Source organism: Stegostoma tigrinum, chromosome 18 (genome assembly GCF_030684315.1).
Source record: "Stegostoma tigrinum isolate sSteTig4 chromosome 18, sSteTig4.hap1, whole genome shotgun sequence".
NCBI lineage: Eukaryota > Metazoa > Chordata > Chondrichthyes > Orectolobiformes > Stegostomatidae > Stegostoma > Stegostoma tigrinum.
In genome coordinates, this window is record NC_081371.1 from 33931125 (window position 1) to 33953144 (window position 22020).

The window sequence follows — 22020 nt, forward strand, 5'->3', positions numbered from 1 at the left end:
TGCAATCCCCCCGACCACCTGCCAGCCTCAAATAATTAGTCTGATTAACTTTAAGTAACACTAAATATGAATTTAGGCTCAGTAGTAGCCATTGTTTTGTACGTCATTTGATTGCCAATGTGCATACACACACCTACCAAGGAAGGGCTAGACGCAACCCCAGTGTGGACATTACCATTTATATACGATCAGTATTCGATAGAACTATGTAGAAAAGGCAGTAGTGATGCCATGGAGGCATTCAGCGTGGAAACAGGTCCATTGGCCCAACTCATCCATCCTGATCAGGTTTCCTAAACCAAACTACTCCCATTTGTCTGTATTTGTCCCTCTAAGCCTTTCCTATCCATGTGCCTGCCAAAATATCTTTTAAATATTGTAATTGTACCTGTCTCTAGCACTTCCTCTGGCAGTTCATGCCATATATGCATGACCCACTGTGTGTAAAATTTGCCCCTTGGGTCCTTTTTAAATCTTCCCCTCTCACTGTAAACCCTTGCCATCTAGCTTTGGACTCCCCTACCCTGGGGAAAAGACCTTGGCTATTCATCCTATCCAGGAATGCCATTTTTGGAACATTATGCTCCAATCGACATGCTTTTTCTCTTAATGGCACACAGCTTCAAAACAATGGGCATGGCCTCTTCAAAAAGATTGTCTCCGCAACCTATTTAGAAATTTTAAGGCAGTAGGAGGAGGTAGGACTTGAACCTGGATATCTCGACTCAGAGATCAGGTCATTACCACAGTGCCACAAGAGACCTCCTACCCATGCCGGTGTTATTTATAGATTAGTCACTGATTTCTATTGGCTATTTGACAACATTACAAATGCTTTAAACATTCTGGAATTAGCTAAAGCTGCTAAAGTCTGCAAACACTTTTGGGGTTAATATAAAAGCCCTTTTGCTGCAGAAACCATTTGCACCCTATGACACAACACAACTGTGAGATTGAGCTGAGACCATACAGATTATAACTGAGTGCTTAAAGCGATCATAGAATCTCTACAGTGTGGGAGCAGTCCATTCCTTAATGTACAGCTAGCGTGTGACCATCACCAATGAATTTTCTGGTATCCTGGAAGCAGTCACGATGCCTTCATTCTGCTCACTGGCTACATTTGTGCCACCACAACAAACCAAGAGTGGCTACTGAGTGGAGGGACAATCTGCATTGTTAATGCTTGAAGTGCACCTTCCTGGTGAGTATGCATACAGTGAAACTTGCCCTGCTTGAGGTGAAATGTGATGACCAAAACTAATGATGAACAATGCCCCTCCAGCCTGAATTGCTATGGAGGAGCCTTACAATACTGAACAGATAAAATATCAGAACTGAAGGTGGTCTGCTATATATTGCACCATTATCATGATGGGACAGTCTTTGCCACTGTTGGAATGGTGGAGCATGAATGAGGAGGCAACCTAGATGACCCTTTCCAGATTGTGCTAAATGTCATCAGCTCATCTGATTGCTGTATCAGTCTTCCGCTCTTTTGCTTTCTCATCTCTCTCAACAACCAGCGCAGAAACCATTTGACCACAATTCAAAACAAAAAGCCTGTAATATTGCTCCTGCATTGTGTTGCTGCGGTTGCCTGTTCAACAGTGGAAGTGATATAGGCCTTCAGAGGCTATATCATGGATTGGGTCCACAATTTGGAAACCATGTTGGTTACCATTCCATGCTGGAAAGAATGGGCTCCATGTTCTATCAAGTTAGTGGTGAATTCCTCTATTCACCATAACATTGGAAAACATGAAAAAAGTCTTTGTTTAGTGCATAAGCAAGCAGTGAAGCAGTGCGAAGTAGGAAGGTAAGGCGAATTCCATGAACCTTAAATAATAAATGCTGATATTGGAAAAGGGGTGATTGGCAGATGGTAAATTAAGCAATGGTTGATTCTAGTTGTGCAGCTAATGGAATTTCCTGGTTTGCTCATAGCAATCATGATGCCTTCATTCTGCTACACCAGCGACATTTGTGCCTCCCATAGGAAACCATGGGTGCCTATTAAAGATGACATCAATTACTAATGTAAAATCATTGAACTTCTTGGAGTACTAAAGTTGCACAGTGTAAAGTCCCAACCTCTGGACAAAACGTCTGGGTTCAAATCCCAGCTGCTCCAGAGGTGTATCATAGCGTATCTGAATAGGTTGATTAAAAAATGCATTGCTGGCATTGATTTCTACGACAATTTGCTCCCGCTGCTTTTTTACCATGTAACTATTGGCCCTCTCGCCTGTCTCCCCACATAGGACAAATCTTCTCCTTTAAATCTCCTCAATTAAAATCTTTAATATTGCTTTCAAAACTATTCCACCTTCTCAACTCACAGCAGAAGGTGCAACACTTGTCTCTTCACCTCTTCCTTGCTCACTATCAAAGGGCCTAAACAGTCTTTCCAGGTGAAGCAGCATTTCACCTGTACCTCCTCCAATCTGGTGTATTACATTCACTACACCCAATCTGGCTTACTCTACTTTGGAGAAACCAAACACAGACTGGGTGACCTCTTGCAGAACACCTTCAGTCTGTGCACAACAGGACCCCAACCTTCCCTTAGCAGGTAATTTTAACACAGCATCCTGCTCACACGTCGACTTGACTATCCTCAACATGTTGCAATGTGGAGTGGATGCTTCCTCTTATGAGGCATTCTAGGACAAGGCATCACGGACTTAGGATTTAAAACACAGTTGAGGAGAAACTACTTCTCCCAAAGGGTTGTGAATCTGTGGAATTCACTACCCCAAAATGTAGCTGGGTCAGTGAGTAACTTTAAGGAGGATTTAGAGAGATTTTTAATTGGTAATGGGTTGAAGAGTTTTGGTGAGACGGCAGGAAAATGGGGGTGAGGAGCATATCAGCCATGATCGAATGGCACACCAGACTTCAATAGGTCAAATGGCCAAATTCTGTCCCTATACCTTATGAACTAGTGCAATGCTGCAGTGAATCACAGCACAACCTGTAGGAGTAACATCTCGTCTTCAGACTAGACAGTTTACAACCTTCTGAACTTTGAGAATGGTCTAATTTTAGATGATGCCAGCAAGTTACAGTTCTAATGTGTGCAGTGACTAAACAATATAATTCATTTTTGGTTACATGCAGATATCATTCTACCAAAATGCAGGCTCCTGCACATCAACCAACAGTCAATGCTTATTTGGGCATTGTGATCCCCACACCCATTTGTGTTGTATCCAATTTTAACCCTGATGTTCTAATTTCCATTACATTGGGAGAACTGCTGAGCTGTCTCTTCAAAAATGGTATTGTGGAATCTTTTACAGCCACCTGAACACATCAGATGGAGCTACAATTTTGACCATTCAGCCTTTGTTGGACACCCAAATAATACAAATATTCTTCACTACTGTGCTGATGTACTAGCCTAGATTGTGTACTGAAGTCCTGAAATGGGGTTTGAGGGTGCAATCTTTTGATTCTGGTGTGTGTGTGTTAACATTATGACCAGCAACTAAAACCAGATATACTGCTGTAACAGACAATTGAATATGGAAAACACTGTACTTATTTTAACTTTTATTATCTTGTAGGATAGGGGAAATTGTGAATCAGCTCTCAGTTTCATATCCTGCCTACGTAACATTTCTATTAAAGGCAATGCATGTAATAGTTTTCAATTTGGCTAAGAATTTTGCCACAATGTGCCAAACCTAATCAGTAGGTTCATCTTGGGCGTGTACATTGTCAACATAGATGTCTTTGAAAAGAATTATTGAGCTGGTTCCATAAGACCATAAGACATAGGAGTGGAAGTAAGGCCATTCGGCCCATCAAGTCCACTCCGTCATTTAAATCATGGCTGATGGGCATTTCAACACCACTTCCCCGCACTCTCCCCGTAGCCCTTGATTCCTTCTGAGATCAAGAATTTGTCGATCTCTTCCTTGAAGGCATCCAACGTCCCGGCCTCCACTGCACTCTGCGGAAATGAATTCCACAAGCCCACCACTCTCTGGCTGAAGAAATGTCATGTCATTTCAGTTTTAAATTTACCCCCTCTAATTTTAAGGCTGTGCCCATGGGTCCTAGTCTAACAGAAACAACTTCCTAGCGTCCACCCCTTCTAAACCATATGTTCCTTTCGTAACATTCTTGTTTTACAACAGCTATTGAAACCTTTAGCTCTAGTTTTGCAGAAATTCTCAGACTGACATTTTAAGTGCAGCTGGGCCATAACGCAACAATTTAAACATTTAAAAAAAAACAGAAATTGCTGGAGAAATGCAGCAGGTCTGGCAGAACCCTGTCATTAGACTTGAAATGTTAGCTCTGCCTTCTTTCCATGGATGCTGCTGAGTTTTCCCAGGAATTTCTGCTTTTGTTTCAGATTTCCAGCATGCACAGTTCTTTAGTTTAATTACTGTGTGGTGCTGAGCAGTTCATGTGCCTTTGCCTGTGTAAATATGAGACCAGAGCTCTGTGGAATAGTTGTAATTTGAGCAGGCCACAGCCGGGAGGTGCTGTCGGCAGCGATACTGTAATTATCCCCATGAGATCAGTAGCTGAAATCAGGACATAAAGTGCTGTATACTGTATAGTGTGTTAATCTGACCTTAAGGAACCCATAAAGCTAGTGAATTTGGACCTGCTGTGGAATATCTTGAATAATTTTCAGTGTTTGTTTTCAGTTTGACACATGTCCAGGTGGTGTTAATGATTTGTTAGTATTCCCCTGCCCAACAGCAGTGTTTTGTACTTCTTGTGAAGAAATTCTGTTTTGCAAGTACAGAAATATTTTGGCTATCTGCCAGCAGTGTGTGCTTAAACAGAAAACACCAGTTCATTTCTATCAGAGGTAGTAGGGAACTGCAGATCCTGGAGAATCTGAGATAACAAGGTGTACAGCTGGATGAACACAGCAGGCCAAGCAGCATCAGAGGAGCAGGAAGGCTGACGTTTCGGGCCCCGACCCTTTTTCTCTATCCCTTTTTTTTCTTGAACCTTTGATCACAATGCTGTTCTTTTCAACAGCCATCTAATTTAAAGGGAAGCAAAACGTTTCGATTTCACATCGTATTCAAAAATATTTCCTACTCCAGAGAAAAATCAGAGGATCACACTGGGGAATTTTGTGTTTGACGTTTTTTTTTAACTTTAAATGACCCTAAACGGGAAAATCCTGGCCGCATGACAAACTGTCAGACTTGTTTGTTTGACAGTTCTGTAACTTATTTATGAAATAATTTTTTTTACATTTTTTCCCCAAAAATATAGACAAGTCTGCAAAATTTCATCCAAAAGAGACCAAATATGACAGATCAATAAAAGTAATATGTTTTTCAATCTTTCAGTAAAATTTTCTCTGGTAGATGAAGTTGGCAATCTGTGATTCTGCAGCATACATCTTAGTTCAGCAGAAACTGTGGCAAATGGGAATACAAGTCCTCATAAAATGTAAACTATATTCCACTCATCTCACTGGCCGAAAACAAATTAACTGACCTTTCATCCCATTGCTGTTTTCCTCACAGTGACTGCTGCATTATAACAGTGAATGGACAATCTAATTCATTATGCATAGAAGCTTCTCTGGAGTGTTCCTTCCTCACAGCATATTCACGAATGCCCATGATCCCTTATGGTTCATCAAAATTAATCCATAGAGAATAATAGTAGAACTTTCTAATGCTGCATCTTAGTCTTTGTTGCCAGCATTTATGCCACTATCATTTTTCCCAGAAATCCATTCAAAGAGTTGATCATTCTTTGAATGGTCAAGAACATCCTGATGTCAAGATAATAAAATGTGAGGCTGGATGAACACAGCAGGCCAAGCAGCATCTCAGGAGCACAAAAGCTGACGTTTCGGGCCTAGACCCTTCATCAGAGAGGGGGATGGGGAGAGGGAACTGGAATAAATAGGGAGAGAGGATGAAGATCTTCGGTCCGCCTCCCCCCTCTCCCTATTTATTCCAGTTCCCTCTCTCCATCCCCCTCTCTGATGAAGGGTCTAGGCCCGAAACGTCAGCTTTTGTGCTCCTGAGATGCTGCTTGGCCTGCTGTGTTCATCCAGCCTCACATTTTATTGTCTTGGAATTCTCCAGCATCTGCAGTTCCCATTATCTCACATCCTGATGTTACTCCTTTTACACATTTGAACATTTCTTGCTGTATCGCACTCCCCACAGTTAAATGGAAAATATTACTTGACATTAATCTCTCCACTATAATAAGACCATATGGCATAGAAGCAATAGTTGGACACTCAGTCCATTAAGTCTGTTCTGCCATTCAAGGAAATCGTGGCTGATCTGATGATCCTCAACTCTAGTTTCTTGTCTTTTCCCCATAATTCTTGATTGTGTTGTGGATTGAAACTTTGCTTGTCTCAGGCTTGAGTATACTTAACAACCCAGTCTTGACAGCCAAATTCCACAGATTCACTACTATCTGAGAGAAAAAAACATTCTCCTCTGCCTCTGTGAGACGTCACATCATTGTGAGATTATGCCCTCTGGCCATAGAATCAGGGGTTGCTGATAATGCAATATCAGTGTCAACTTTAAGTTTACAGGAGGTGCTGCTATAGCCATGTTCCAGCAATGCGAATCAGCTATAACATGACTGACGAATTGGGGAACGCCATTACTAAAACTATAATGCAATTCCGTTGGTGCGTGGAGGAGTATGTGTCAATATCACATGATTGTTTTGTGGGCTTTGTCCTGAGTATGCATAGTGTTATCCTCACCTTGGATAATGCTCCAAGCCATCTTCCCACCATTGATGTTTTCGGAAAGCTCAGCAATGTGCTATTTCTACTTCCAACACGACCTCTCTCCCTCAACCCGTGGACCAGGGTGCAATAGCAGCTTTTAAAGCTTATTATTAAAGGCACATATTTTAGAGGCTGATTGCAGCCCACTAAGTGGGATAAGGACAGTTTTGGAAGAGTGTTAACATCAAGAATGCAATTGATATTATTGTAGAGGCCTGGAGTGATGACACTAAGGACTGTTCGCATGCAGTTTGGCAGAAGCTTCTCCCAGATTTTTTTCCAAGATTTTAAAACCTTTGATCCACCAGAGGAGTTCCCAAGAGTCAAAGAACATTGTGTTGCTCTTACAAAGTAAGCTGGATTTGAAGAAGTGGAGAGTGAGGCGTGAAGAACTGCTTGAGTCCCCACTGTGAAGAACTCTCTACAGCTGATCCACAACATGTCACTGCGGGGGAAGTGGAAGCTGGAGATGAAGAAGATGAAGTTCAGCGTGCAGCACCATGAGAGCTTTCCATTTCTGTTTTGTCTTCTATCCTGAGGGAAATTGAGAAGCAGTTGTAGCTCTTAGCGGACAACGATTACAATGCAGAACACAGGCAGGGTAGCCGTTCGTTGAATGAGATCTTATTTGGCACCCTATGGACAGCTTGCTCATGAAAGAAGAAAAAGGGCAAAGCAGCAAATACTGATTTTTTTTTTTAGGGGTTGGCTTAAAAAAAAGGCAGTCAGAAGGCAATGAACCACAGCCATCCACTGCTATATTAATTATTTTTCGCCCTAACCCTGCAACAACAACTGCACCTGAAGGTGGTGGTGGTAATGATGATGATGATGATGACAATCCTCAGTCCCTGCGTTAACAACAGAGCAACCCCAAAATGCCCTCCCCCTATCAAGTCATCTTGACACATTTTTTTCCAAAATTGTAATGTGTTAAATTTAGTTTTATTTCATTTTTAGATATGAATTAAACATTTATTGAAACTGTGCTATTCTTTTGTGTTTTTGTCTTTTCAGTGATTTTTTTTATGTGACTTTAAGTGATATGTTTTGGTGGTCTACCTCTAACCCCGCTTTACCCATTATTTCTATAGCATGATTTTCTATAACACATTGTTGTGCAGAAACACACTGCCGCATTATAGTAGAATCTCCTGTATCTCTTAATAAAATGTCCAAGGGCCATCTCTTGGCCAGGGCATAAAATCAGCAGTTATGGATTAGCTGCCAGCTGTACAGCCTGAATGTGTTTCCTTCTTCACTGAATTTAATGGAATAGCACATAGGAGTGGGTATGTGATCGACAGCTGCCCCCCCCAATCAAAAAGCCAAACTGACTGTTGTTAAGCAGATAATCAAATTCATTCTTGATAGTCAATTGTGTTAGTTTATTGCTAACTTATTGTGTGATGTTTTTCTTTTAGTGACTTATGTGTTTCTTTTCCATAGATGACCCTGGGCCATGAGCAGGGAGCTGGGGCCCCATGTCTGAAATGCAAAGATAAATGTGAAGGTTTTGAGCTCCACTTTTGGAGGTAGTGTACATTTGATTGAAATGTTCACTTCATTTTAGTGTTCTTTAATGCTTTTAGTATTTCAACTCTCATATTTGATCAGTTTTTATAAGTTGTGTTTAGGCAATTGCTTCTTTCAGTCCGGGCTACAAGTTTTCTGAAGGTACAAGATAGGTTCTTCAAAAGGATATTATTTTGAAACCATTTCTCTCTTTTGAGTTACTTTGCACTAAGAGAAATTAGTTCAGTATTGATGTGGTATAATCTATAATAAAATTCCCTTTGTTTCAGGATTTTAGTCAATTAAAGTGATCCAACTGTTCCTTCCAATTATCATCTCCCTCTTCCTGTCTCCTTTCTTAAAAGGGAGCTACAATGAAATCCTTATTTTGTGTCATAGAATTTGACTAGATTAAGAAAATATTTTCTCAATCTGTAAGAACTAAATGATTGCCTGCATTTTTATAATTATGACACTGATACAGATTAATATCAGTGGGCATTGAATACAGATTAGCATTTAGAATAATTTGATTGTAAAATCCAGTGCATTAGTCATACCTCTGATTTTGTAGTTATAATTTGTCCAGTGTGTCTCAAGCATAAATATATGCTAAATTTTTGCAATCATTTGTTTTAAAGCAATGGCAAATTTATTCCTCAGCATATTTTACTCTGTGACTGTTGTTTGAGTTACTTTGAATGTATAAAGTTCTCAAGTTTCACTTTGTATTTAAATGTTTACAAAATCCATAAAATGATTCCACTGAAACTTCATAGTAAAGTCAATTAATGTTGTTAGTCACTACAAATGATTGACCATGAACTTATCACATAATTTCTTATACAGTTGAACCTTAACATAGTCCTCTCAAAGGATCTACTTACATTGTAAAAATATATTCCTAAAATATTGCTACCTCCCTTTCCGTTTTTAAGAATTATCAGTTGTGTTTTTTTTAAAACTTACATGGTGGGTTTTTTTTCCCTTTTTTATTCTGGTATTTTCTGAAACTGGATGTAACTCCACATTTTTTTCATTTCATCGCTTGTTTTTATTAGGTGGCAAGAACAGTCATTGTCGACAGGGCTGATTATTTTCTTGATAAATATATGGTCAATAGGTAACAACACAAAAGTACCACTCCTGAGTGGGAAGTCAGCCCACATTGTGACAAATATTTACTTTCTTCTAATGGGATACTTTCCTTTGTCAAACACTTTGGACTGTATGTAGATCTTAGAATTATAGATTGTTCCTGCACTGTAATAAGCAGTTGGACTCATCAAATCTCTACTTGTTTGAGCTGTCTAATTTAATCAAAATTATGCAAACTGTATCATACTCTATTATTTCTTTATAAGCAATAACTTTTTAAAAATTTTTTTAAGATTACTGTCTCAAATACTGAAGCAGTTCCCGACCATATGCAGCAAGACCTGGAAAACATTCAGGATTTAGCTGATAAGTTAAGTATGCACTAGATACGTGTTAGGCAGTGATGAGCTGCAACAGGAATGAATCTAATTATCTCCCCTCGATAATCAATGCCATTATCTCCACTGAACCACCCACCATCAACATTTCAGGGATCAGCATTGAGCAAAATGTTTGACCGAATCAGCCATAACATTCCCATTTTTTTTCGCAGTGTGTTTTTTCAGTGAAATTGTGGTCTCCTCCGTGGCTTTTCTCCTACAATCTTCTGCTCTTCAAATTATTTGTTATGCAGCTGATGTCGCTGGCACTAGCTGATGTGGTAGGAGAGGCAGAAGTGCTTGCCACTGCTGGGACTTTGAGAACTTCACACCATTGGTGTCATATTTAATCCCTAGCTGCATTTTACTTGGGCATGCTGCAAGCCAAAATCTGCCCTCCACACTGTGATGCTCCAGCATTATAACTCAGCAAGCTTGCACCCCGTTTTGAGGTATTGGTAGACAAGGTTGTTTAAATAAAAAAGGGCTGCACTTTCTCCTCCAGAACACACAAGAAGATCATGCAGCAGACACAGCCAATCTTGACAAGTATAATGGCCCGTATCAGTGCAGTGTCCCAGGTTAAAAGAAATGCCGATTTTTTTTTTTTTTTTTTGTTTTTTTTTCCTCCTCTCATCTACTTCCCCTTTAGGCCCATCACCACTTACTGTAACTCTGCCACTGCACACAGCTCTCAACAAGGCTTGTGGACTGCAACTCTCGCTAATGCATATAGCATGTCCCCTGCAAGAGGTTGAAAACTGGCGGTGCACATGAGGCTTCTCAGCCTGTACAAGGAGAAAGAGTAAAGGTTGGAGAAGATGGTGACCATCCATGTGGGTATCTGGAAAACCAGTTGAGTGAGCTTCATTGTGTTATGTTGTGCTGTGCTGCTCTCCCATTAACTCCAGTGCTAACTCATACTTGAATTGAACAAGCATTTATTCACAACTAATTCCTCCTCCTCTTTTCTGCCAGTACTGGTGGGACCCAATGAATGACTGTGAGAAAGAGATTAGCACCACCTCACGTAGATGAACCTCCACCTTAGGCAGAACCCATATCTCCCTCAAAGGATACAACAACAAGGTTTTTCACTTGTGCCTTCCACCAGCTCAGAGACTTTTACTTCAATGGGTTCTCTTTCTAGATCGAAAAAACAGTGTGGTAACCATCTCTGCATCTGCCAGGGGAGGAAATGCCTCAAGTCTACGCACCCCCAGGACAGCCAGAGACCGACATCTGCTTAGCTCTAGGCAGAAGGTGATCCCACAGTCTTAGCTGTTAGTGGCATTGTTAAAATATGCAGAGAGAGTTCATGGAACCTCAGGCAGGTTTGTCAGAGACAGTAAACTAGATTGAAGCTTTGGTGGACTCTTCCAATCTTTCAGATCTGTACTGGCACCAACATGCGCATGCCTGGCTACCAGTATGAATAGGTTGGTGACTGACTTGGACACGCAGGTCCAGTATACTCTGTGTCTGCTGGATATATGCATGGAGCACCATTCTATCGTTTAACCATTGATGCTCAGCATCCATGACACATTGAGAGGGCAATGAGGGACCTCAAGCTCACACCAGGTGCCCCTTCCTTTCATAGAGATGGGATGGTGCAGGCAGCCATCCAGAGGGAGTAGAAGCCACATTTAGGAAGATCAGAATCTTCCTTTTTAGGATATTCCAAAGATGCTCTGATTCTTCACCAGCCCCTGCCAGTGATGCCAAAGCTGAAGAAGACCAAGCAGAAAGTGGTGAGCCAGCATCTGGGTGGGATTCAATGTCCTGACCCTCATTCTAAGAGGATTGTTGTATTTTTCCAATTTTATCTGCACCAAGATGTTCTCATTGTGTCATCTCCAATTGTGAAGAGCATAGCATGCCACAATAATGTGGCATATCCTCTCCAGGCTATACTGCAAAGCCTTTTTAGCACAGACCAGGCCTCAAAACCCCTTCTCAAGGAAACCTATAGCCTGTTCTGCTCTGCCGTGCTGGAAACAGGAATTGAATTGTATTGCTATTCTGCATTAATCCAAAGGTTACATAAAGGTGCCATATTTGGAGCAGTAGCACTTGTATTCCAGCAGCTATTCCTGTATAGTCTGAGAACCTTGGAATAACGCAGAAACCTGAGAGCTCTCCAGTATGTATGCATCAAGGTAGTTAACAGAATATGTGGTACACAAAACCAGCATCTGGCACAGATTGTGACCATAATATGACAGAATATTTTCATTGCATTTAAAAATTTGGTAGTTAATACTGATGCAAGGGTGTTAAATCTGAATAAGAGACATTATGAAGGTGTCAAGCACAAATTGGATGAGGCGGATTGGGTAAGCACATTAAAAGGCAATGAATAGTTCTTAAAGAGCTGTTACACGTCTTACTGCAGCTATAAATTCCTCCAAGGTACACCAACTCAAAGAAGATCAATCAAACAAATGAACCTCATTTGTTATTCAAGTTTATGTTAGATTAAAAGAAAAGGCCCATGAAGTTGCCAAAAATAGCAGCAATCTGGAGATTGAGGATTTTAGAACACAGCAAAGGAGAAGCAAAGAAGCAAAAAAGAAAGTGAGAATAGAATGTGAATGCAATGTCGCAAAAATCAAAAATGGACTATGCCAGTAGAAGTTATGAGGGAAATAGAGAAATGTCAGAGAAGAAAAATCATTACTTTTGTTTCCTGCTTTCGCAGAGAAAAATACCAGAATTCTCACAGAATTAGAGATCCAGATGGCAGTGTAGAATGAGGAGTTGAAGGAATTTAGTAGGAATGTTGTACTGGAGTGAAATTTGATTAATCCCCAGGGTCTTCTATTTTACATCCAACAGTGTTGAAGGTAGTGACTGTAGGAATAGCCAATACATTGGTAACTATTTTCAGAAATTCTTCAGATTCTGGAATGACTCTCACAGATTAGATGGTTGTAAATCTTACCTGTCTATTTAGGCAGGGAGTGAGAGAGAAAACTGAGGACTACGGACCTGTAGAGAGGAAAAAGTAGAAAGAATATTACTAGAGTCTATTATATAAAGAATGTGATAAATAGATGCTAGGATAATAGTGATCTAATTGGGCACAGTGTGGATTTGCAAATGGGAAATCATATTTGACAACCTTGTTCAATTTTTTTTGAAGAAGTTACAAATAAAATGAATAAAGGAGAACCAATAGATGTAGTACACTTGGATTTTTAGAAGGCCTATAATAAATCCCTCGGATGCTAGTTAGAAAAAATTAAAGCACATGGTATAGGAGGTAATCCTATATTGGCATGGATTAAAGATTGGCCATGGGAATAAATTAGCTATTCTTGCATTAGCAGTCTGTGGCTAGTGAGATACTGTGAGGATCTGTACATGGGTCCCAAGCTGTTTACAACATATATTTTGTTCTTGCCTCCAAATTACTGACATATTATTTTGAGAATGATACAAAACTAAATACGGCACGGTGGCTCAGTGGTTAGCACTGCAGCCTCACAGCGCCAGGGACCTGGGTTCGATTCCTCCGGTAACTGTCTGTGCAGAGTTTGCACATTCTCCCCGTGTCTGCGTGGGTTTCCTCCCACAGTCCAAAGATGTGCAGGCTAGGTGGATCTGCCATGCTAAATTGCCCGTAGTGTTCAGAGGTGTGTGGATTATAGAGGAATGGGTCTAGGTGGGATGCTCTAAGGGGCGGTGTGGACCTGTTGGGCCAAAAGGCCTGTTTCCACACTGTAGGGAATCTAATCTAAATATGGAACGTGAGCCATTAGTGAGATGAAAAGTGACTTCACGAGGTTTTGAACAGACCTGTGTGAATGGGCAAGAACATGGCAGATGAAATACAATGTTGAAAAATGTGAGGTTATCGACTTTTTGGTAGGATGAATAGATGTGTAGAGTGTTTCCTAAATGGTAAGAGCTTGAAATGTTTTGATGCATTAAGGGATCTAGGTGGCTTTGTTGATAGATCACTGAAGACTAATAGAATTTTAGCCTTTATTGCTAGATGATTCAAATACAGGGGTAGCGAAATCTTGCTTCAATTGTATTTTTGTCTCATCGCAGTACAGGTAATGTGACAAAGGTTCCCACAATGACAGAACTGCCCTTTGAAGGGAAATTGGTTAGCTTGGACCTGTATTCTTTAGAGTTTGAAGTATGAGAGATATTTCATTGAAACTTAGAAAATACTTCATGGGCTAGACCGGGTGGATGCAGATACGTTGTTTCCCCAGGCTAGGGAGTCGAGAACCAGGTTCACAATTTATAGTCAATAGGAATTCACTGGGCTTTGAGTTAAGGGTTTTGTTACTTGGACAGTTCAGAACTTTCCGAATTCTCTGCCATGGAGGGCAGTGAAAGCTCTGACTTTGAGTATGTTTAAGGGTAGAAATTGCTAGATTTCTGATGAGTAATGACATTTAGGGTTAGCGGGGAGGGTGGGTAAAATGTATTGAAGTGTCCAATCAACATGAATGTGTCAAATGGCAGATCAAGCTCAATGGCTTGAGTGGCGTACTCCTGTTCCTATGAGCTGGATGTAGATAGAGTGGAAGATTTACAACTTGTGAATTTCACAGGTTAGTGACTGGATTCTCTAAAAGTGACCTAGATCAGTATATACCACCCTCCACCTGAGTGGAGTTCAAGATGATTGTAGAAGCTCACTACGGTGGGCTTCTACAGTGAGAAGCTAGTGTAATCTGAAAAGCATGACATCAGTGACATCTTGGATGCGTTTGTGGCCAAGAATTAATGGATGCCACAAAAGCCTCCACTTGTTTCTTGGGACAAGCCACTCTCTCAAAAGTTCAAGGCTAGTGTGACCTTGATAGGCATGGAATTGGACAGTCACCCATTCCTTCCAAGCAAAAGCCCAGTTCCACACTTTGGTTATAATGGTCCAGGACATCCTTGGTCTCCGCCTGCTGTGGTTTCCTAAGTGCTGTTCATAGTGACAATGGGGCCAATATTTTGGGGTCTGGGTATTCTTCTCTGCCTCCTTTAGGTGATCTTCTACTGTTGGTTGCCCTTCTTGCTGCTGTCCAGCAGCCACTGGGAGTTGCTGTTATTGGTGGGTTTGGTGACAACATTGCAACCTCTTTGACACTGTCAATGGATGTAGGGAATCCTCCTAGCACAGGTTCCATTTTAAATGCACGAGCTGATGTTCTGTGGAAAATGTCAGAATCGGAACACCTTGTTGGTAAAGGTACGCCTGAGCGTTCACATTCATCGCAATGAAGAGAGATGGTGCAGAATGTTATGGAGGCCAATATCATTCCATGATATGGAGCTCTAAACTATGTAACCTTGTCCATATGTACATTACAGATCCAAAGTGTGAATGCTGCACTGGGGTCATGAAATTTAGGCACACGTTCACCATGAAAAAACTCCCTTCCAAAAATATCCACCCCTGACCATCTTAATTAATGCCATCACATCCTTGTAGGTATCTGTGAGAATGTGACTGCTCTCAACCATTGTCTCCCAGTGTCAGGCATGAGAAGTGATGTATAAATTGTAAAGCACATTGAGATTTAAACTTGTGTCTGCATAGCTTTATATATCTGACATGACGGGCCAATTATGCAAAATATATAATAGTCTTAATTACATAAGGCCATCATTTTTAATGATAATAGTTGTTAAAGGAAAGAACTTCCCATTAAATGGGATTTGGTGATTGTGTAACGCAACTTCACCAATCAGTAGATTCATGATAGTAGAACTACCTCTAACAGGGCCAAAAGTCCTCAGAATTGTTCTCTGTCCATGAAGTGAAAAGCAGTAATTTGCTCCACCCAATTTGCCTGCGACGGCATATGTTTTGAATTGTTTTTTCATGATTGGTTTTGGTGCAGAGATGACAAGGTTTAAATCTATGTTCTTGTCAGTGTGTTGCAAGCTCTGCCTGAGATGACTGATGATTTACGCCCATCCTTCGTGTTCCGTCTTGTGTGCCTGCAGCATTCTATCCCCCTTTTTTGCTCTGATATCCTATCCTTCTATCTTGAATTGTTTCTTTCAGTATTACCATTTCTTCAGCGACTTCCATCCAATGAACTCATAACATAGGACTGAATTGATTGTCCATTTAATATCCAAAACTTCAGGACCGAATGTGACCCACACACCAGAGTGATTGGAGGGAGCAGCCCCAATTGAGAAAAGTCCAGCCCTTGACACTTGTCTCCGCATCACTGTGACTGATGTACCTGTGATCCCCGGACTGGTTGCACTCGGACCAACCATGGTGTAATCTCACACTGCAGTGACTCTGGTTTCTGGACTCTCGACAGACCAAGTGCCTGATTGACCATGGCCATCCGACTGGACTGAGACTATGAGTCTATTGAACTACAGTGACAGTATTGCCATCCTTACCATAGTCCCTGATTCACTCCACTTCATTTCGTGAAACACTTCAAACACGGTCCTTTGATTTTGCCTTTGCTTTCTAATTTTCTTGCACATGCTGCAAGAGTGTCATTGATGTCGCGTAGCACCATAAATGATATGTCCACCCCCTTGACAGTTCAGTACTGCAAACATGAGGAGCTACCTGTCTCCCACCTCTGTACTAAAGTGCAATGAAAGCCAGAGAGGCAGCCAACCTGTAAGTTAGCACTGAGGAGCCTATGCAACATATAACACTGTTAGCTGCAGAAGCAGGCAGCCTTAAAGTTGGCACAAGGTGAGTGTGTGCTAAGAAAGTAAACGAAGAGCAGTAAGATACATCCTATTTAGATACATTCAATGCTTGTGTGCCCCTGGGCAAAAGCAGGCTGTCAGAAGCAGGTAGGCCATAAGCATCTCTGTGCTCCAAAATAACGTTCTTGAGAGCTGAGTTGGTGTTGGATTCGGTCTGAAAACAGCTACGTGATGTATTAAGGCTGATGGTTGGCTGATGCCGTCTTGTGTGGAGGAAATGGAGATGACCATGTCCATGGGACATGGATAATAATGATGGTCAAGCTGAATGAAGGCTCCGAGAAGCAAACAGTGAGCTGTTAATCTTTTCTCCCCTTTGGTCCAGGAACTCCCCACCTACGTCCGTGACACCACCCACGCCCTCCACCTCCTCCAGGACTTCCAATTCCCTGGCCCACAACACCTCATATTCACCATGGACGTCCAGTCCCTATACACCTGCATTCCGCATGCAGATGGCCTCAAGGCCCTCCGCTTCTTCCTATCCGGCAGGCCCGACCAGTCCCCCTCCACCAACACTCTCATCCGCCTACCTGAACTGTCCTCACCCTCAACAACTTCTCTTTTGACTCCTCCCACTTCCTACAGACTAAGGGGGTGGCCATGGGCACCCGCATGGGCCCCAGCTATGCCTGCCTCTTTGTAGGTTACGTGGAACAGTCCCTCTTCCGCACCTACACAGGCCCCAAACCCCACCTCTTCCTCCGGTACATTGATGACTGTATCGGCGCCGCCTTTTGCTCCCCAGAGGAGCTCGAACAGTTCATCCACTTCACCAACACCTTCCACCCCAACCTTCAGTTCACCTGGGCCATCTCCAGCACATCCCTCACCTTCCTGGACCTCTCAGTCTCCATCTCAGGCAACCAGCTTGTAACTGATGTCCATTTCAAGCCCACCAACTCCCACAGCTACCTAGAATACACCTCCTCCCACCCACCCTCCTGCAAAAATTCCATCCCCTATTCCCAATTCCTCCGCCTCCGCCGCATCTGCTCCCAGGATGAGACATTCCACTCCCGCACATCCCAGATGTCCAAGTTCTTTAAGGACCGCGACTTTCCCCCCACAGTGATCGAGAACGCCCTTAACCGCGTCTCCCGTATTTCCCGCAACATATCCCTCGCACCCCGCCCCCGCCACAACCGCCCTAAGAGGATCCCCCTCGTTCTCACACACCACCCAACCAACCTCCGGATACAACGCATCATCCTCCGACACTTTCGCCATTTACAATCCGACCCCACCACCCAAGACATTTTTCCATCCCCACCCCTGTCTGCTTTCCGGAGAGACCACTCTCTCCATGACTCCCTGGTTCGCTCCACACTGCCCTCCAACCCCACCACACCCGGCACCTTCCGCTGCAACCGCAGGAAATGCTACACTTGCCCCCACACCACCTCCCTCACCCCTATCCCAGGCCCCAAGATGGCGTTCCACATTAAGCAGAGGTTCACCTGCACATCTGCCAATGTGGTATACTGCATCCACTGTACCCGGTGCGGCTTCCTATACATTGGGGAAACCAAGCGGAGGCTTGGAGAGCGCTTTGCAGAACACCTCCGCTCAGTTCGCAACAAACAACTGCACCTCCCAGTCGCAAACCATTTCCACTCCCCCTCCCATTCTCTAGATGACATGTCCATCATGGGCCTCCTGCACTGCCACCATGATGCCACCCGAAGGTTGCAGGAACAGCAACTCATATTCCGCCTGGGAACCCTGCAGCCTAATGGTATCAATGTGGACTTCACCCGTTTCAAAATCTCCCCTTCCCCTACTGCATCCCTAAACCAGCCCAGTTCGTCCCCTCCCCCCACTGCACCACACAACCAGCTCAGCTCTTCCCCCCCCCCCCCCCCCCCCCACTGCATCCCAAAACCAGTCCAACCTGTCTCTGCCTCCCTAACCGGTTCTTCCTCTCACCCATCCCTTCCTCCCAGCCCAAGCCACACCCCCATCTACCTACTAACCTCATCCCACCTCCTTGACCTGTCCGTCTTCCCTGGACTGACCTATCCCCTCCCTACCTCCCCACCTATACTCTCTCCACCTATCTTCTTTACTCTCCATCTTCGGTCCGCCTCCCCGTCTCTCCCTATTTATTCCAGTTCCCTCTCCCCATCCCCCTCTCTGACGAAGGGTCTAGGCCCGAAACGTCAGCTTTTGTGCTCCTGAGATGCTGCTTGGCCTGCTGTGTTCATCCAGCCTCACATTTTATTATCTTGGAATTCTCCAGCATCTGCAGTTCCCATTATCTCTCATCTGCTAATCGAGCTGACTTTCATGTCGGGAATTGATACCACCTTGTTGGGGAAGGAGAGAGAATTGTGAGCTATGTAGTAATGAGGTGAGATTGGCTAGCAGTGAGAAATAAAATATAAAATCATGAAGGGAACAGGTAAGATAGAAACAGGGATATTGTTTTCAAAAGCAGGTATAACAAGAACCAGGGAACATCGACTTAAATTAAGGGGGAGCAGATATAGGACTGAGCCAAGGAGAAATATCTTCTTCGAAAGCGTTGTGAATCTGTGGAATTCCCTTTCCAGTGAAGTAGTTGAGGCTACCTGAATGCATTTAAAGCGAAGGTCGATTTTTGAACAGTAAAGGAATTAAGGGTTATGGTGAGCAGACTGGTAAGTGGAGCGGAGTCCATGAGAAGGATCAGCCATGATCTTAATGAATGGCAGAGCAGGCTGGAAGAGCCAGATGGCCTGCTCCTGCTCCCAATTCCTGTGTTCATATGAAATCCAGGTAGTCATTGCTCATCTAGCAAGATTCAGAATCCGCTTTTTAAACCCAAAGGGGAGCACTTTACTCAGTTAGTAATCTTCATTCTTGCCATTCTCTCTCTCTTTTCTCATACCCATGCCACTCAGAACAATGGAAAATGCTGTCCACTCTAGCTGAATGAGAAGATCAGATGCTGGGAATTCTGTGGTGATAATCTTACCTTCTGCTTCCCAAAACCTTGCCACTTGCTAGAAGGCTAATTTCAGAAGTATGACAGCGTACACATCACTGAATGATGAGGAAATTGCCTGGATGATTCCAGCACTAACAGCACTTAGGCTCGATACAGAGCAAAGCTGTCTGCTTGACTGGCACCCCTTCTACCACATGCAACAGCGACAACACTGCGCATCAACTATAGGATGTTCTACGCAACTCACTGAGGCTCCTTCAGTGGCAACTTCCAAAGCCTTGATTTTGACACCAATCTAGTTTGCCAATACACCTCTGCTCCTTCACTTCGCTGATGCTGAATCAAAATCCTGGAACACCTTAACTTACAGCACAACAGCAATTTAAAAAGGTAGCTCATGGCCACCTTCTCAGTACTAATAATGAATGGCCAATACATGCTGACTTTGACCAAATCCCATGAACAAATTACCACAACCATTATTCCGGCAGTATTCCTTCAGAAAGATTTCAATAACGAAACCATTTTTTTGTACTAATGTGGTATTCATTTAAATTCCCCGATATACACTTCCAGCAAGTGAGACATATGACAAGAGTTACCATTTATCCAATTTACAGTTTAATGTGATGAAGATTATGTGGTGATGATAGTCAGCTTCATTCTTCAACCTCCTCCCATTATTCCAACACTGCTTCTGCGGTGTCAGATTACATGTGAAACCGTAAGGAATTGGAAGAGGAGTAGGCTGGTCAGCCTCTCAATCTTGCACTATCATTAAAAAGGATCGTGGCTGATCCAACACTCTGCATGTCCACTTTCCCTGTAATCTTTCATTCTCTTGCTGATTAAGAATCTGTCTCAGCCTTAAATATGCATAAGGATTCTATCCCCACAGCCCTCTGTGGCAAGCAATTCCAAAGACCCTCAACCTTCTGTGAGAAGAAGTTCCTCTTGATTTCAGTCTTAAATTGGCACTACTTTATTCTGAGATAATATCCTTTGGTTCTACACTTTCCATGAGGGGAAAAATCCTCTCAGTATTTACCCTGTTGACATCCTTAAGAATCCTATATGTTTCAATGAGATTACTTCCAATTCTTCTAAACTCCATCCGGTATTCGATCTTGCATTTTTCCTATTTATATCTTTTGATTAGTCATGATAACTCTGTAACAAAAACAGAGAAACTCAGCATGTCTGGCAGCCTTTGTGGGGGGAAGTAAAAACAGGTGATGTTTTGAGTCTGGTGACCTGAGACAGGTTCCTCTGAGACAGTTAAGAAGGGGTAAGATTAAGGAGCCTTGGATGAGGGTTCAGAGGTGCTTGTCAAAAAGAAAAAGGCAGCGTACGTACGGTGGAGGAAGCTAGGGTCTAGCACAGCTTTAGAGGATTACAGTCTTGCTCGGAAGGAGCTCAAAAGTGGACTGAGGAGGGCCAGGAGGGGTCACGAGAAAGGCTTGTCAGGAAGGATTAGGGAGAACCCGAAGGCATTTTACTTTGACGTGAGGAATAAGAGAATGATCAGGTAGAAGGTAGGGCTGATCAGGGATAGCGTAGAGAACTTGTGCCTGGAGTCTGAGCAGATAGAGGAAGCCATAAATGAGTTTTTTGCTTCGGTTTTCACTAAGGAAAGGGACCTTGTTGTGAATGAGAACTTTGAGGAGCAGGAAAACAGGCTTGAACATATCAAGATTGAGGAAGTTGATGTGCTGGAAATTTTGGCAAACATTTAAGATTGATAAATCCCCAGGGCCAGACCAGATTTATCCTAGGTTGCTCCGGGAAGCGAGAAAGAAGGTTGCTACGCCGCTGGCGAAGATCTTTGCTTCCTCACTCTCCACGGGAGTCGTACAGAAGACTGGAGGGAGGCAAATGTTGTTCCTCTTTTCAAGAGAGGGAATAGAGGAATCCCTGGAAATTACAGACCAGTCAGTCTTATGTCTTTGGTCATCAACTTCCTCAATCTTGATATGTTCAAGCCTGTTTTCCTGCTCCTCAAAGTTCTCATTCACAACAAGGTCCCTTTCCTTAGTGAAAACCGAAGCAAAGAATTCTGAGGGATAGGATATATGACTATTTGGAAAAGCATAGCGTGATTAAAGGGAGTCAGCATGGCTTTGTGAGGGGCAGGTCATGCCTCACAAATCTTATTGAGTTCTTTGAGGAAGTCACGAGACAGGTTGACGAGGGTCGAGCAGTGGATGTGGTGTACATGGACTTCAGCAAGGCATTTTATAAGGTTCCCCATGGCAGGCTCATTCATAAAGTCAGGAGGTATGGGATACAGGGTGATTTGGCTGTCTGGATTCAGAATTGGTTGGCTGACAGGAGGCAGAGAGTGGTTATAGATGGTAAGTATTCTGCCTGGAGGTCAGTGCTGAGTGGTGTCCCACAGGGCTCTGTTCTTGGGCCTCTGCTCTTTGTAGTTTTTATAAATGACTTGGATGAGGAGGTTGAGGGGTGGATTAGTATGTTTGCTGATGTCACAAAGGTTGGAGGTGCCGTTGATCGTATCGAAGGCTATTGCAGGCTTCAGCGAGACATTGACAGAATGCAGAGCTGGGCTGAGAAATGGCAGATGGAGTTGCGAAGTGCTGCATTTTGGAAGGTCGAACTTA

The 22020-nt window shown here is 42.9% G+C and overlaps 1 protein-coding gene across 2 annotated transcripts in view; it reads left to right on the top strand.

Moving 5' to 3' along the window:
* tes (testis derived transcript (3 LIM domains)) overlaps positions 1-22020 on the top strand; it is a 180583-nt gene that overhangs the window by 131227 nt on the left and 27336 nt on the right. For both annotated transcript variants that reach the window (XM_048548693.2, XM_048548694.1), the window contains one exon: positions 8210-8295. In XM_048548693.2, the coding sequence (XP_048404650.1) occupies positions 8210-8295 (86 nt within the window). The remainder of the gene's footprint in view (positions 1-8209; positions 8296-22020) is intronic.